At 45.2% G+C, this 18,313-nt stretch overlaps 2 protein-coding genes across 9 annotated transcripts in view; one reads left to right on the top strand and one right to left on the bottom strand.

The window, feature by feature from the left end:
• LOC137433373 (riboflavin transporter 2-like) overlaps nucleotides 1-7,801 on the top strand; it is a 51,530-nt gene extending 43,729 nt beyond the window's left edge. Inside the window, exon 6 of the mRNA XM_068125701.2 lies at nucleotides 5,521-7,801. Coding sequence (XP_067981802.2) covers nucleotides 5,521-5,733 — 213 coding nt within the window. The 3' untranslated portion in view covers nucleotides 5,734-7,801. The remainder of the gene's footprint in view (nucleotides 1-5,520) is intronic.
• A 2,137-nt stretch (nucleotides 7,802-9,938) lies between these two features.
• Nucleotides 9,939-18,313, bottom strand: part of LCMT1 (leucine carboxyl methyltransferase 1) — a 272,789-nt gene continuing 264,414 nt past the window's right edge. For 7 of the 8 annotated variants that reach the window (XM_078786137.1, XM_078786138.1, XM_068126094.2 and 4 more), the window contains 2 exons: nucleotides 17,785-17,882; nucleotides 9,939-11,299 (listed from right to left, as the gene is read on the bottom strand). In XM_078786137.1, the coding sequence (XP_078642263.1) occupies nucleotides 11,253-11,299; nucleotides 17,785-17,882 (145 nt within the window). In that variant the 3' untranslated portion in view covers nucleotides 9,939-11,252. The remainder of the gene's footprint in view (nucleotides 11,300-17,784; nucleotides 17,883-18,313) is intronic. The other variant, XR_013624822.1, reaches the window with a different exon arrangement.

Here is an 18,313-nt window from a genome sequence, read left to right as displayed (position 1 = left end):
TGTGTCCACCCTCAGGAGAGCCAGGAAACAATAGCTCTCCGTTCTCAGGACAGAACTCTCTTATCTGTCTCCCTCTTCCAAATCCTGGTGGCATCTGGTCAAATCTGTTTCTGGTGTTTGTTCCCCCTCCATCCCCTCCCTCACCTCAAACGGCCACACGGCTGATTCCGCACGTGAAAAAGCTGAATGCCTCAACTCTGTGTTTGCCTCTAAATCTTGTGTCCCAAACCCATCCCTCTCTGTACCCACCGTACCCAGTCGTACCCAGCTGCTCCTGGACTCTGTGTCCTTTCCTCCTGACAAGGTGGAAAAGTTTCTGTCAACCCTCGACTCTGATTCTGCAACTGGACCTGACGGCATTAGCCCACGGGTCCTAAAATCCTGTTCTTCCGCTCTTTCACTCCCTCTCTCTGTTCTCTTCACCCTCTCTTTTGCTCAAGGTCATCTGCCATCTGCTTGGAAATCTGCCAACATCACCGCTTTGCACAAAAAGGTGCAAAAACAGATCCCAGCAACTACAGACCAATCAGCCTTCTCCCAATTATCAGCAAAGTCATGGAATCCATCATTGCTTCAGATATGAAATCTTTCCTCTTCTCCAATGGCTTGATCTCTGATCATCAATTTGGTTTCAGACCTGGACACTCTACTCTGGACATGCTGCTTCTGCTTTCTCAACAATGGATGGAGGTCCTCAATGCCAAACAGGAAATTAGAGCTGTCTCCCTTGACATATCACCTGCCTTCGATACGGTCTGGCACCCCGCTCTGCTCACCAAACTCTCCTCTTTTGGTATCCATGGAAATCTCCACGCATGGCTGGCAGACTTCCTCTCTTGTCGTAGTCAACGTGTGGCCCTGAATGGGTTTCTCTCATCTCCTCTTCCTGTTCAGGCTGGAGTTCCCCAAGGCAGTGTTCTGGGCCCTGTGCTTTTTCTGGTCTTCATCAATGATCTCTCTAATTCTCTTGAAAATCCTCTCTATCTCTTTGCTGATGACTCTACTCTCTGTCGCTCCATTCTTCATCCCTCAGATCGGCAGTCTGCAGCCTCCTCACTCTCTGCAGACCTGGACAAAATCACAGACTGGGCATACAAGTGGAACATGTCTTTCAATCCTGACAAATCTTACACTCTTACGATGTCTCTCCGAAAAGACTGACTGGACAACCCTCCCATCCACTTTCTGAATAATCCTCTCCAAGAAGTTCTGTCACTCAAGCTTTTGGGTCTCACTATCTGCCATGATCTTTCCTGGGAAAACGACATTTCAAATCTGGCCTCCAAAGCGAGTCGCCGACTGGGCATCCTCCGTCGTGCGAAGTCCTTCCTTGGCACACCTGAGCTCCTCACCACATACAAGGCTTTCATCCGCAGCTCAATGGAATACTGTTCTCCCCTATGGGCCGGTGCTCCTGCCTCACACCTAGCTCGGCTTCACGCTGTTGAAACCAAAGCTTTCAGAATTATTGGAATCTCCCGTGATGAAGCCATCTCTGAGGGCCTTTCACTCACTCACCGCAGGCAGGTAGGTGGTCTTTCCGTCTTCTACCGACTCCTCTCTGGCCTTGCCCCCCCCAGCTCTCTCTGGGCTCTGTCCAGCAAATATTCCTACAGGTCGCACAAGATCTGCCTGCAACCCTCTTATGGTTAAACTGCCAAAATCAAGACTCTCTGCTCACCTTCACTCCTTCATTCCCCTTTTCTCCCGCCTCTGGAACAAACTCCCCCACTCCCTTCAATCCCACTCCTCCCTCCAGGTCTTTAAAACAGCTGTTCACCACCATCTCTTATCTTCCCCCATCAATAACCTTGATCTTTTCTACCCCCGGTAATTCACCCCAGAGTCCTTGCAGTGTTCATATGTTTTAATCCTCTCCCACCTCCCCCCAAGTCCTCCCGATGTCCCTGCTCTCAAATGTTGTGTTTGTGTCCTTCCCCCTCTTCCCCCTCTCTTTTGTGTCCTTCCCCCTCTCTCCCCATCTTGTCTGCCACTCCCCTTGTTTTTTGTGTTTTGTGTGTCGGTTTGTCTTTTTGTGTGATTAATGTTAGCTCTTTCACGAGCCTCGATCTTGTATACAAAAAAAACAAAAAAAAAAAAACTGATGTTTTCTATCCCCGCTAATTTCACCCCAATTCCACTTTTTTGAAATACCAACTTCTGTCCTGGAAGTCCTTGGTGTCCTTGTGTTTGATACTTCTGCCACCCCCCTCCCCCCAAGCCCTCTCCCTCCCACACATCTCCCTGCTCTTAAATGTTGTGTGCCCTCAAGTGTTTGTGTGCTTCCCCTTCTCTTGTCTTCCGCTCCCTCTTTTTATATATTTTGTTTGTCTGGTTGATTTGTTTGTGAAGTAAATGTCAGCTCTTTCACGAGCCTCGATTCAGTATACACCAAAAAAATTAAAAATTGCCGGGCACCGAAGGGGGCTCGTCAATGACGCACGCTGAAAGGGAGTACTCAGTTTTCACTCCATTTGTTTTCTTTCTTTCTTTCTTGTTTGTCGAGGCAACATCTCAGTCATTCTTTGAGCTAGGAAGCTGAAATTTGTGCAAAATAGTGGTGCTTTGACAAAACCGCATTTTTTTATTAATCAATTAATTGTTTAATTACTTAATTATCGATTTATTAATTACTTATTTATTTCCTTTCTCATCTGGGCAATATTTCGGGAACCTTTTGAGCTAGGGAGCTGATATTTGGACACGACAGTGACCAAGTAATTCGACTACAAAGGGTATTCTTAATTTATTAATTAATAAATAAATAATTTATTTATTCCTATGGTATCCATGGAAATCTCCATGCATGGCTTGCGGACTTCCTCTCTGGTCGTAGTCAACGTGTGGCCCTGAATGGATTTCTCTCATCTCCCCTTCCCGTTCAGGCTGGAGTTCCCCAAGGCAGTGTGCTGGGCCCTGTGCTTTTTCTGGTCTTTATCAATGATCTCTCCAACTCTCTGGAAAATCCTCTGTATCTCTTTGCTGATGACTCCACTCTCTGCCGCTCCATTCCTCTTCCCTCAGATCGGCAGTCTGCAGCCTCCTCACTCTCTGAAGACCTGGACAAAATCACAGACTGGTCAAACATGTGGAACATGTCTTTCAAACCTGACAAATCTCACACTCTTACTATGTCTCTTCGAAAAGATCGACTGGACAACCCTCCCATCTACTTTCTCAACAATCCTCTCCAAGAAGTTCTGTCGCTCAAGCTTTTGGGTCTCACCATCTGCCATGATCTTTCTTGGGAAAACCACATTTCCAAGCTGGCCTCCAAAGCCAGTCGCCGACTGGGCATCCTCCGTCGTGCGAAGTCCTTCCTAGGCACACCTGAGCTCCTCACCACATACAAGGCTTTCATCCGCAGCTCAATGGAATACTGTTCTCCCCTATGGGCTGGTGCTCCTGCCTCACACCTGGCTCGGCTTCACGCTGTTGAATCCAAAGCTTTCAGAATCATTGGAATCTCCCGCGATGAAGCTATCTCTGAGGGCCTTTCACTCACTCACCGCAGGCAGGTAGGTGGTCTTTCTGTCTTCTACCGACTCCTCTCCGGCCTTGCTCCCCCAGCTCTCTCTGTGCTCTGTCCCCCAAATATTCCTACAGGTCGCACAAGATCTGCCAGCCACCCTCTGATGGTTAAACTGCCGAAATCTCGGCTCTCTGCTCACCTTCACTCTTTCATTCCTCTTTTCTCCCGCCTCTGGAACAAACTCCCACACTCACTTCAATCACACTCCTCCCTCCAGGTCTTTAAAACAGCTGTTCACCACCATCTCTTATCTTCCCCCATCCAAAACCTTGATCTTTTCTACCCCCACTAATTCACCCCAGATCCACCTTGTTTGAAATTCCAACTTCTTTCCTGGAAGTCTTGGCAGTGTCCATATGTTTTATACCTCTCCCACCCCCCCCCCCCCCCCTTCCCATGCCTTCCCCCCAAAGCCCTCTCCCTCCCACAGTTCTCTCGATGTCTCCATGTCTCTCAGTCCCTGCTCTCAAATGTTGTGTTTGTGTCCTTCCCCCTCTCTCCCCATCTTGTCTACCGCTCCCGATGTTATTTGTTTTGTGTGTCTGTTTGTCTTTCTGTGTGATTAATGTTCGCTCTTTCACGAGCCTCGATCTTGTATACAAAAAAAAATAAAAAAATAAAAAAATAATCGATCAATTATTACATTTTTCGATTAATTACCTGAATTATTTTTCAAAAAGTTACACTTTCGGATGAAGCATTGGTGATTTAGGTATGCTATGAGCCAATTGATTAAGAAATTAATTATTTTCCCCCGTCACACCACGGAGCGAAAGGGGGACTATGGTTTTCCCCTCCGTCCGTGTGTCCGTCCGTCCGTGCGTGCGTGCGTAAGCGAAGGACCGCATTCAAATTTGGTGTGTGGGTGCAACCCACGTCAAAATCCAAGATGGCCGCCGCCATGTATGTCTGATGCCATGTATGTCTGAATCTTGTGAGCGGAATATCTTGAAAAATAAGCGAAGTACCAACTTCTAATCTGGTGTGTGGGTGTATCTCGGCACAAGCAAGAACGCTGTTTAAAATTGGGTCGCAATGTCAAAATCCAAGATGGCCGCCGCCATATATATGTCTGAACCTTGTGAGCGAAATATCCTGAAAAATAAGCGTAGTACCAACTTCTAATTTGGTGTGTGGGTGTATCTCGGCACAAGCAAGAACGCTGTTTAAAATTGGGTCGCCACGTCAAAATCCAAGATGGCCGCCGCCATGTATGTCTGAACCTTGTGAGCGAAATATATCACAGCATGTTTTCTGCGTCTTCCACTTTGTCAACTCGCATCACTTCCCCGACGGGGGACCTAGGCGTAACGCTTGTTTTACGATTATTTTTTATTTATTTAAAATACACAATCAATTAATCAATCAATTATTGTGCATCTCTCCCTCCAATACAGTCTCTATGTGCTGCATGGCGGCATCGCCTGGCACCGAAGGCGCCCCAGCAATGTCGCTTCCTGGAGGATGTTATTTATTTATTTGGCATGGGGGCAGTGTACTTTAAATGTATCTGCACGTGTAGTTTGTCTGGTTGTCCTGAGAGGAACGGTGTAACATATGAGGGTAATCACTGATGACCGTCGATATACACTTGTGCTACACAGGTTGCCATTTGTTGTGGCAAGTATTTGCATTTTTAACAAATTTCGATTTCCAAGCCTTTTCATCGAAATCGATGGAATTGGACATCTAAATAAACAATTTTTTTTAAGTTGTGGTTTCCATACCATAGGTACTACATTGTAGTCATGCAAAGTGCACCATCGTACACCATGCATCAGTGCCAATGACATTAATGATATAACCAATACAGTTCCTATGTTAAAACACACATCATGCATCCTATGTTATATGCCTTCGTGAACAGAAACAGGCCAAATGGGTTATCCAATACATCCCAAAATGCTCAAAAGGTACAGTTCGGCATTTGTAATACTTGAAAAAAAGAAAAGTTCGTCAAAAATGAGAAATTGTTGCTGTATTTCCAGGTGATAGTGTGGGTGATGTTTTTGGGTTTGTTCACCTACTTGAAGGCGATGATTGGCTGCATCCTCCACGACATGGGTCACACAGCCCTCCTATGGGGTGGAATTGTCACGCAAGGCGGCATTGCTCTCGGGGCAATTGTGATGTTCCCCCTCGTGTCCATTTTCCACCTTTTTGACGAGGGAATTCCCTGCGTGAACTCGTGTACACAGTAGATGAAATGAATCTTGAAGACTAAAATAACTTGTAGAGGAGCAGATATGGGTCAAATAAATTAGACTTTGGACTGCCCCGAAGGAGATACTACAGCTTTGTCCCAGGTCATGGAGGCATTGCTTGTGAACCTTCGGAGTCGGTCCTCGTTTTACTGCAGAAAACAACCCATGGTAGTTGGTTATCATGATACAGGTCAATGCTCCATGGTGTGGTACATTAACCATGCAACAGCCGCTGCCAAAGATCCAGAATTTTCAGTGTGGTGACTACGACAATGTCTGCGTAGCTGCATGTGCTTGCTACAAAGTACTGATGTCTAATATCGAGGTGTTTTTTTGTTTTTTGTGTACAAGATCGAGGCTCGTGTAAGAGCTAACATTGATCACAAAAAGACAAACTTACACAAAACATATGATAAAGGGAGCGGGAGACAAGATGGGGAGAGGGACATCAGATCTGTTGGAGGGAGAGGACTTGGGGGTAGGAGGCATGGGAAGGGGGGTGGGGGCGGTGGGAGAGGTAAAATAAAACAAACAAAAAAACACATGGACACTGCCAGAACTTCCAGGAAAGAAATCGGTATTTCAAAAAAGTGGATCTGGGGTGAATTAACGGGGGTAGAAAAGATCAAGGTTTTGGATGGGGGAAGACAAGAGATGGTGGTGAACAGCTGTTTTAAAGACCTGGATGGGGGAGTGGGATTGAAGAGAGTGAGGGAGTTTGTTCCAGAGGTGGGAGAAAAGGGGAATGAAGGAGTGAAGGTGAGCAGAGAGTCTTGATTTTGGCAGTTTCACCATAAGAGGGTTGCTGGCAGATCTTGTGCGACCTGTAGGAATATTTGGAGGACAGAGCCCAGATAGAGCTGGGGGAGCAAGGCCGGAGAGGAGTCGGTAGAAGACAGAAAGACCACCAACCTGCCTGCGATGAGTGAGTGAAAGGCCCTCGGCGTTAGCTTCATCGTGGGAGATTCCAATGATTCTGAATGCTTTGGTTTCAACAGCGTGAAGACGAGCTAGGTGTGAGGCAGGAGCACCAGCCCAGAGGGGAGAGCAGTATTCCATTGAGCTGCGGATGAAAGCCTTGTATGTGGTGAGGAGCTCAGGTGTGCCAAGGAAGGACTTCGCACGACGGAGGATGCCCAGTCGGCGACTGGCTTTGGAGGCCAGCTTGGCAATGTGGTTTTCCCAGGAAAGATCATGGCAGATAGTGAGACCCAAAAGCTTGAGCGACAGAACTTCTTGGAGAGGATTATTCAAAAAGTGGATGGGAGGGTTGTCCAGTCGGTCTTTTTGGAGAGACATCGTGAGAGTGTGAGATTTGTCAGGATTGAAAGACATGTTCCACTTGTTTGACCAGTAATCTTGTTTATCTGAGACATTCTTATACATTCCTGATCTAATAGTGCATCATAATTACAACGTACATCGATGATCCGTTTTCCTGCAAAGAAATGACTGGACCGATTTAGCATGCGGAGGATTCATCCCTAACAAGTTGAGATTGATGGCTCGCCACAACAGGTGATCTTTTTCTGCAGGAAAGACACTCACTCACACCTTGTCTGTCGACTTCGACCCGTGCAGTGGAAAATGGACAGAACGTTTTCATAATCAACCAATGTTTCCCAAAGTTGTTTTCGACAGAGTACTTGTGGTGAGGCATGATGTGCCGCCAATGTGCCAGCAAACGCTAAAAGAAAGGTTTAGTTTTCATTTCAACTGTTATACTTGATGTTGGCTTCCTTTTCGAGGAAATGGATCACACCTTTCGGCCTATATGCTCTTAGGCGAATGTTAGGTTTGTTAATAAGGAAGTGGTTACAGTAAAATATTTTGGTGAATCGACCGAAACCCTTCAGAGTGAAACTTTGCCGTTACTGTGGTTCGAACTGGTGCTGTTTAAATATAAGTTTTTGTAACTTCTGGTTCTAGCAAGGAAAATCGCTTGAAAATGCCTGTTGTTGTTGTTGTTGCTGTTGTTGAACTGGTGCTGTTTAAATAGAAGTTTTTGTAACAAACGGAAATGTTTTTTGTTCATGCTTAAGATCAATAAAACAATTACCATTGGAAAGCTGTGTCGGTTTAAATACAAAGGTAAATGAAAGATTCAGTTTGCAGAGTCGTTTGCTAAAAATAATGACAAAGTTAAAACGTGAAAAACAAAGTTAGGAGTGAATATAGGAAGAGTTTGAACAATGGCAAAAGGTGTCAAGAAATCCACAACGATGGTGATAATTTATTTCAGCTGTGACAGGAAATTTATCCTTCAGTTGTTTGTCTTGACTGTGATGCAGACTATATAGGTAGGGAAACATAGGTTGCAACATGATCTGAGTCGTACGTATCTACTAAATCCAAAAAATATGCCAGTTGTAGTGCTATTATAGTAGATGTGATCCAGTAGAGAACCTGAGTCTGTGGTGGACACGTCACGGGTATGATGGGTATGATGAAGTCATCGGTCACGTGTTTCGGCCGCCATATTTGTTTTGACATAAAAGCCTTAAAAAACACTAAAACACATTCTGGCGAGGGTCTGTGATCTCTGATTGCTCTTGCTTGTTTTCCATGTCGAGGTTTCGGAGATATAGAGGTGCAAAGTATTTCGTTTTTTCCAAGATGGCGCCTGTACTACGTGACCTGTCATAATTATCATTTAAAAAATTATACGGGAGGAGGCGCTCCTATGGTGAAAATTTAGTGTCCATCGGACCAGCAGTTGCTAAGAATTTTTTTTTTTCATAACTTATCGAATCAGGCGTTGTACTTGTCGAATTATGACGTCATAATGAAGGCACCGATGACAATCATCAACATATCTTATTCCCCATGGGGAGTACTTGACAATGAACCATGTTTCAATTTTTTCCATGGAGCGGGGTCGAAGATATAGAGGGGCAAAGTTTTTCGGTTTTTGCAAGATGGCGCCTTTACCGCTGAACCATGACATCATAATTATCATTAAAATATTCTACAGGAGGAGGCACTCATATGGTGAAAATTTCGTGCCAATCGGTCCAACAATTGCAGAGAGAAAAAAAATCATACTGATCGAATCAAGCGTTGTACTTGCCGGATTATAAAAATAAAAAAAACCACCTTTAGAGGCCATTTTTCCCCGCAAGCGGGGGTTGGCCTTTTTCTGGAACCGTGGTTGTTGTTGTTTTTTTGGTCCCCTTTTTGAAGCAATGTTTTACGGCCGGATGCCCTTCCTGACGTCAACCCTTTTTGCCGCCTTTAACGACAAACAGGGAATTACCAGTGAACTGGTACTCAATTAGCCGACCTCGGAAGGATGACAGGCTGAGTCAACCCCCCTGGCGTTAATTCAGCGATCGACCGGGATTCGAACCCAGGATCCTAGGATCCTTAGCCGGCACCCTAGCCGCTAGCCCAACACCAGGGACGGATGCCGGATTATGATGCCATTATTACGGTACTGATGACATCATCATTAACATATCTTATTTCCCAAAGGGAGTGCTTGGCATTGAGCCATATTTAATTTTTTTTCCATGTAGTGGTTTTGGAGATATCGAGGTGCAACTTTTTTCTATTTTTCCAAGATGGCGCCTGTACCACGTGACATATGACGTCATAATTATAATTAGAACAATGATACAGGAGCCGCTCATATTCTGAAAATTTAGTGTTCATCGGACTAACAGTTGCAGAGGATTTTTTTTGTTATACTGATCCGATCAAGTGTTGTAGTTGTTGAATTATGACGTCATAATGGAGGAACCTATGACATCATCATTAACATACATTATTCCCCATGGGGTGTATTGACAATGAGCAATGTTTCAATTTTTTCCATCGAGCGGTTTGGGAGATAGAGGTGTAACGTTTTTCTAAGATGGCGTCTGTACCACGTGACCTATGACGTCATATTTATCAGCAAAAATATCAATCTACAGGCAGAGGCGCTCCTACGGTAAAATTTTATGTCAATCGGACCAACGCTTGCCGAGACAATGAATTTTTAAAATGTAGACACGGCACAAGTACTCAACCGATTGCTTTACCCCGCTTTTCGCTTCATGAGCGCAAGTTAATAAAGCTTCTGCCGGCACCCTGAACATATTACAAATACCTGTCCTGACCAGCAGGGGGCACTGCATCAATGGCATAGGCACGTGTTGCACTCAAAATAATAGAATAGTAACACATAAAACACACTGTGAAAAAATGACATCATGATCTGAGTGGTTACCCAGGTGGAGGAAGGCACGAGTTTGCGCAACTTGTCCATCTGACAATTTATTTGTCCTTCCGCTCAATCACTTCCATCAACAAGTTTTGTAATGACTAAGAAATACAGACCGACATCCAAGCACCCACTCGTATCATAACTGGGATCACTCACTTTTAAAACCATTACCTTTCACATAATACAGCCGATGGATTGAAGATTATTACAATTTGAACAAACACTCGCTGCAATTCCCATACAACCACCAAAGAGTGTGTGAAGAAAGACAGGCCTCTCCGCAAGCCTTTTGAATTTCTCGACAAGAGTTTGGAAATCCATCCGAGTTATGATATCAAAGCAATAGCCGAGGAAACACCAAGCGTGCACCGTCCACAGCAACATTCCATATGTACAAGGCACAAAACCCAATGCAGGCAGTGAGAAAGACGTCGAAGGGTTTCACCACAACGGATATTCACAAGAGATGCTGCACCACCAGACTTTTGTTAAACACCGGACAATATTAAAGAAAAGAAAAAAACATTTTTGGAGGGGAAAAAAAACATTTTGGAGGGGAAAAAAGACGATTTTGGAGGGAAAAGGAAAAAAATTATTGTACAGTACACTGTCACATAACAACAACAACAACAACAGGCATTTTAAGGCCATTTTCCCTGCAAGAGCGGGGGTTAGCCTTGCGGTCCCCATGACAATGTCACATGATCCTTTAAAAAGTAGAATCATTTTGGAGAGAGACACCCACGAAGATATAGCAGTTTTATAGGAATGGCAATGGACGCACACCACCTTATGATTCACATCATCAAATTATATCTTAGTTTGGATCTTCAGAGAGTTCAAAATGGTATGCCTTTATAAGATGTAGAACATCACAAATCGATGGAGGGTGCGACGATAGGCACCCCGTCGGAAGGACTGCAGAGGGGCATGACCAGAGGGAGAATGGGAGGGAATTCCAGAAGGGAAATATGCATTAAAAACAAAACAGTTAGGGTGTGGGTAGCATTCTGATCGCACACTAAATACATCCAATAGGGTTGAGAGCAAGGCCAAAAGTCCAACGTTTAAAGTTGCATCTTACTCAAATACGAGCCGATCCTGATACAACTCAAACGTATCAACTTTGTGTACGACCTGGATTCAGCTCCTCTCAACCGAGTGGAGAAGAAGACTTTGACTCACTGTGGTGTGCTCTTGGATTCCGCATACTATGGAGGTCAGTCCACACAAACCGCATTCATGAAACCGTCCAATGATTCCCAACAGATAAAGTCAGATGATGTAACTGCTTTTGTGGGAAGGGTCACAAAAGATCTGGCGGACGTCCGTCAAAATTCACCGAATCCAACCCTGCAAGACAACAAAACAAATATATTGGTGTGGATAAAAACTGGCTTCAGGATCGTAATGCACGGAGAAACGAGAATCGCTACAAATTAAAACGTAAACTTCAGCATCAAGGTGTTTCTTGATAAATACTCCATTTGCTGACGACTCCACCCTCCACCACGACATCCCTCATCCTTCAAATAGGCTAGCTGCGGCCTCTTCCCTCTCGTCAAACCTTGAAAAAAAAAATCATAAGCTACCGTATTTTCACACAAATAACCTTTACCCAGGTATACCACGCTCCTGGGGAAAATGTGCTCGAGGAAGACTTCAGGAACGTACAACACGTATATGGGTATACCGCACACAGGATAAGGACCGGCTGGCTTGGTAAGCACTAGCTAGCTGCTTGGTAACTGAGCACACCCCAGCTTTCCTCTCCACAGGACCAGGAGATACACAATCTCCAAATTTCCAGCAGCAGACACGGCTTTGTCGTCACAGGTGAACAAACGGCTGTTTTCAAATAAAACTGCGATAAATAACCAATCGACATTAAAATGAGTATCTTGAAAAAGGTTGTTGTAATGAATAAAGTTTACTGTACCATCGTGATAAAACCAGCGCAGTTTCCGGTACCGATGTGACCGGAAACCACGCTGCTCGTCCATTAGAAATGTATAAATACCCTGCAGGCTGTTGAATTTTATATCATTCCACAAAATTGTCCATTCCATTACATGTCCCTGCTGTACAATGTCTGCTGTCAGTACAAATAAGAGAAAAGATAAAAGTTTCACAGCTGAACTCAAACTGAGAGTTGACGGAAAACTGGGCTGATTTCTGGAGACGAGGACCAGTGATGATGTCATGGATTGAGACACATCAGGGGTGTGTTCAGTTACCATGAAGCAGATAGCACTTGTAAAGCCAGCCGTTCCTTCTCAACAGTCTCACACACCCACACTTAGCAACTCCGAGCTGCTTCAGCTGTTTCACAGCGACACAGAAGACGAGGACTTTGTGAGCTTTATGGAAGACAACTTTCCAGTACCTTAAATAGCTTGGGAATTATTATATATATATATATAGTATCTTGAAATATAGTGTGGACGTTTCCATGGATACCATAGGAGGAGAGTTTGGTGAGCGGGGTGCCAGACCGTATCGAAGGCACATGATATGTCAAGGGAGACAGCTCTGATTTGACAAGTCTGACATCGTCGACTTAGCATCGACGAGTCTGACATTTCACTCAGGCCGACTGGCACGGTCTTCAAGCAGCCACCAATCATCTGGACTGGTCTCCCATCTCCACTGCCTCTGACATCAACTCTTCCTGGGAATTCTTCCAAAGTAAACTGCTCTCTCTCTCATGCACAGATTTATCCCATCTCGTCTTCAGTTGTCATACCCTTCATCCCGCCCATGGTGCACTGAATCTTGTGGTGAGGCTGAAACAACTTGCCTTCGCTTTATGGAAGGCAAATCCAACTGAAGGTAATCTCCGTTCCTTTTACAGAACTCGGGACAAATGTGCGTCTACCCTCAGAAGAGCCAGGAAACACTATCTCTCTAATCTCAAGACAGTACTGTCAAACCTGTCTCCCTCTTCCAAATCCTAGTGGTGTCTGGTCAAATCTGTTTCTGGTGTTTGATACCCCTCCATCCCCTCCCTTACCTCAAACGGCTACACAGCTGACACCGCACGTGAAAAAGCTGAACGCCTCTACTCTGTGTTTGCCTCAAAATCTTGTGTCCTGAACCCATCTCTCTCTGTACCCACCATACCCAGTCATACCCAGCTGCTCCTGGAATGTGTCCTTTCCTCCTGACAAGGTAGAGAAGTTTCTGTCAAACCTCGACTCTGATTCTGCAACTGTACCAGACAACATCAGCCCACGGGTCCTAAAATCCTGCTGTGCCACTCGATCTCATCCTCTCTCTGTTCTCCTCACCCTCTTTTGCTCAAGGTCATCTGCCATCTGCTTGGAAATCAGCCAACATTACCTCTTTACACAAAAAGGTGCAAAAACAGATCCTTGCAACCACAGACGAATCAGCCTGCTCCCAATAATCAGCAAAGTCAAGGAATCCATCATCACTTCGGATATCAAATCCTTCCTCTTCTCCAATGGCTTGATCTCTGATCATCAATTTGGATTCAGAAAAAGTCATTCTCCACTGGACATGCTGCTTCTGCTGTCTCAACCATGGATGGAGGTCATCAATGCCAAACAGGAAATCAGAGCCGTCTCCCTTGACATATCATGTGCCTTCGATACGGTCTGGCACCCCGCTCACTAAACTCTCCTCCTATGGTATCCATGGAAACGTCCACACTTGGCTTGCGGACTTCCTCTCTAGTCATATTCAACGTGTGGCCCTGAATGGGTTTCTCTAATCTCCCCTTCCTGTTCAGGCTGGAGTTCCCCAAGGCAGTGTTCTGGGCCGTGTGGTTTTTCTGGTCTTTATCAATGATCTCTCAGACCCTTTGCGCTATCTCTTGGCTGATGACTCCACTCTCTGCCGCTTCATATCTCAACCCTCTGATCGGCAGGTAGAAGCCTCTTCACTCTCTGCAGACCTGGACAAAATCACAAACTGGTCAAACAAGTGAAACATGTCTTTCAATCCTGACAAATCTCACACTCTCACTTTGTCTCTCCGAAAAGACCGTCTGGACAACGCTCCCATCCACTTTCTTAACAATCCTCTTGAAGAAGTTCTGTCACTCAAGCCTTTGGGTCTCACTATCTGCCATGATCTTTCCTGGGAAAACCACATTTCCAGGCTGGCCTCCAAAGCCAGTCGCCGACTGGGCATCCTCCGTCGTGCGAAGTCCTTCCTTGGCACATCTGAGCTCCTCACCACATACAAAGCTTTCATCCGCAGCTTAATGGATTACTGCTCCCCCCTCTGGGCTGGTGCACCTGCCTCACACCTAGCCCGGCTTCACGCTGTAGAAACCAAATCTTTCAGAATCATTGGTATATCCCTTGATGCAGCTAACTCTGAGGGCCTTTCACTCACTCACCGCAGGCAGGTTGGCAGTCTTTCTGTCTTCTACCGACTCCTCTCTGGCCTTGCTCCCTGTTACGGAATCGTAACTTCAGTTATTGTGGTTTTCCTCCACTTGAAAGATTTCGGATTCTATGTACTATTATTGTCTTCCCAAGGTTTATTGTTTATGAACAGTTATTAAAAGTTAAAAAGGTTAACTTAAAATGATACAGGAAACCGAACGAGAAGAATGAGGTGAAGAGAGGGAAGCGGCGCGACAAAGTCGGAGAAGACGCATGATGTCAGCGCTCCGGAATGAGCAAGGTTTACCGACATCCGCGAGGGGATTTTGAGTTCCTGGAAGGGACATCCGGCGATAAGAATATTCGCTGGAGTGGAGAAATCTGCGTGGACAGATTTGGGGCACTGAGATTCCGACGAATCCTCGCCTCGTTGCATCGGCTCAAGCCAGAGCCGTCGGCCATCTTGCACCCCGTGCGTCGGACACCTGTGAAGGTTTGCTTCGTGTCATCTTCACCCCAACATCCTACCGTCTGCCGAGGATGGGTGTGTGCGACCGCTTCGTCTCTAATTACGTTGCGGTTTGCTGAGGGAGCGGTGAAGGTGCACCTCTGGAGGGCGCCGTTGTACAGTTTGGCGGGAAGAGCACCCTTGCCCACTGTACATGCTTCGGAGATCGACTGGAGAGCGAGATTCGGGCTTCGACCGGATTTCGTTCCATCGACCGCTGGAGCGAATCCCATTCGCCTTGGGAAAAGTCATGGAGACATTGAGGAGTGTCGTTGCACTCGCTGACCGCGCCGTGAGTGACCTGACTGTATACAAGAGATATATAGAGTGCACTCTTAATGGCTATTTGCTGTACCGTGATACCTGTGTGTGATTTATAATACAAGTTTGTTCATTTATAATCATTGGTGTGGTTTCACTATTGATTTTCAACACAGGGAAATATATTTTTCTGCCGGGGTTCCTCTCGGGGTTCGGAGGTTACCGAGACCAGGAGATTGTAGAGGACTCCGTAACACTCCCCCAGCTCTCTCTGTGCTCTGTCCCCCAAATATTCCTGCAGGACGCACAAGATCTGCCAGACCTCTTCCCTCTTCTGGTGAAACTGCCAAAATCAAGACTTTCTGCTCACCTTCACTCTTTCATTCCTCTTTTCTCCCACCTCTGGAACAATCTCCCACACTCTCTTCAATCCCACTCCTCCCTCCAGGTCTTTAAAACAGCTGTTCATCACCATCTCTTATATGCCCCCATCCAAAACCTTGACCTTTTTTACCCAGTAGTGTCCATCTTGTTCATGCCGTGTACCTCACCTCAACGCTCTCCCTTCCACAGATCTGCCAATGTCCATGTTCTCCACTGGTGTTGTGCTTCCCTTTCTCTCCCCTTCTTGTCTCCCGCTCCCCTTATTATATGTTGTATGTGTTGGCTCTTATATAAGCCTCGACTTGTTATCCAAAAAAAAAAATACATTTCCACATTCCTGTGCCACCTTCAGTCGAACGTCAGACATGCACAGCAGGTTCATGAAGGACCTGCACAGAAAAAAAGGACCTAGTCTGAATGTTTCTATCCCCCACCAGTCAATCGCGAATCTGCATATGGCAAATCTGCGAATGTCACGGTAAGAAATTAGAAACCCTCACGTCAGTTCCTCTTTCATATTTATACTCAATATCTCTATTTTCATTCCAAATGAAATGGAAAATCAAATACTACATTGGAGTCATCAGAAGGAACCTGAATAAGCAAAGAGCAAAGATTGAGTCTTCAGGAGGAACCTGGATAGGATTCGGGTTTTAGCCGCTACTCCACAACCCCCAAACCCATCCTGTCATCAAAACAGCATCATTCCAATCATATATTAATACAACAAACAACAACATGCATTTTAAGGCCATTTTCCCTGCTAGAGCGGGCCTTGCGGTCCCCATGACAATCTTCTCCATTTTGCCCTATTTTCTGCATCTCTCCTTGGTAACCCCCTTGCCCGCATTTCTTCTTCCACCATCTTTAGCCAAGTCTTTCTCGGTCTTCCCCGTCCTCTACTTCCCTCTACATTCACTTCCATCACTCTTCTCAACCAGTCACTTTCATCCTTCCTCAACACATGACCATCCAATCATATATTAATACGATAACAAAATACAGTGTTAATTCACGATTGTATTGAGATATTATCAAACCAGCCCATTGTAGTCATCTGTTCACTTCCGGATTTGGGAGCAGGTGCGTATGGAGTAAATTTCAAAATTATAACAACATCTGCTGGGACAACAAAACGTTCCCCAGAGAAGGTTTGGTGGAGCTATCCCCAAAACTAAGGACGTAATTTCGGGATGGACAGACACTTCTGTTTTATAATGTGGATATAATAAGCCCTGGTGTTGGGCTAGCGGCTAGGGTGCCGGCTTAGGATCCTAGGATCCTGGGTTCGAATCCCGGTCGATCGCTGAATTAACGCCAGGGGGGTTGACTCAGCCTGTCATCCTTCCGAGGTCGGCTAATTGAGTACCAGTTCACTGGTAATTCTCTGTTTGTCGTTAAAAGCGGCAAAAAGGGTTGGCGTCAGGAAGGGCATCCGACCGTAAAACATTGCTTCAAAAAGGGGACCAAAAAAAAACAAAAACAACAACAACCACGGTTCCCGAAAAAGGCCAACCCCCGCTTTGCGGGGAAAAATGGCCTCTAAAGGTGGTTATTTTTATACAGCTAATACATAAGCTTATTTGTAGACAAACAAAATGCATTTATATGCCGTATTTCTTGATAACATTACGAAACTAGAACGGCACTCAGTAGAGAGCATACCTTCACCTGGTTTGCCATATCACCCAATGGTGAAGAATCACTTTAAAATTCTACTAGCCAGATCTGGATCTTCCCCAAAATCTAATCATTTCGTCCTTGTCACATACACTACATCTCCACTAAATTTCATCCGAATCCATTAACAACTTTTTGAGATATTTTGTTCACAAACGGACAGACAAACAAAAAGACGGACAGACAGTTGTGAAAACATAATCTCCATCCACCTTTGGTGGCAGAGGTAACTAGAACGACACTCAGTAGAGCGCATACCTCCACCAGGCTGTACATGGTTTACATTTTGTATCCCACTGATAGGCCAGACCTGCATCCGTATCTTAAGCAAACTCAAATCAATTTGTCCCCGTCACACACCCAACATGTCCACCGAATTTCGGCCGAATCTGTCCATAACTTTGAGATATTCTGCTCACAGACAGACAGAGACAAGCAAACAGGGGTGATAGCATAACCTCCAACCACCTGTGGTGGCAGAGAAGAACATGCAAAAGGAAATGGAGGATGAAAGGAATGAATCAACGTTGCAATGTGGAACAGAAAGCAATACATCTCAGCTCATCAGACCTCAAAAATCCAAATCCAAAATTACATTTGTTAGCTTCGTATCTGCCCTGACGTTAATAAGAGCTGTGGGCACGTACCTATTCCAGCCTGGTCCTTCCATGCCCAGCTGATGCAGTAATGCTGGAGGAGTTGCTGAAGAAGCTCACCCTCATCCAAGAACTCCAGTGCCTCTATCCTGGCCATAGACAGAGAGAATTGCATACCAATGTATTGATTTAGTATGAACAATGTTATAAGGCTCAAAGAGAAGCTTATATACTAGCCACAAAAAGAAACTGTGCATTGTTAAAACTCTGTCTGAATTGGAAAATATAACAACAATGTAACATTTCCATGTAAACTTTAATAGGTGGATTATGAGACCATAACAAGACGGTAGAACTGCGTTTGTAATGTCCATCACAATGACATAACGAGTCCAAGTTCGGAGCAGGGGTCAAGCGACAGTGACACAAAGTCAACAAGTCAAGTGAATCCACTTGGATTCCGCCCAGGTTGGCACATGGAAATTATGATGTAGCATAATTATCATCTCGGGTCAAGATTTGAAATTATGCCATGGTTTTTGTAAAATTGCTACTAGTATTCACATTATGTACTTTCACC

The sequence above is a fragment of the Myxine glutinosa genome, chromosome 10, assembly GCF_964187855.1.
Source record: "Myxine glutinosa chromosome 10, kmMyxGlut1.1, whole genome shotgun sequence".
In the NCBI taxonomy this organism is placed as follows: Eukaryota; Metazoa; Chordata; class Myxini; order Myxiniformes; family Myxinidae; genus Myxine; species Myxine glutinosa.
The sequence above is the reverse complement of the archived record's forward strand: the minus strand, read 5'-3'. Positions and strand labels throughout refer to the sequence as shown.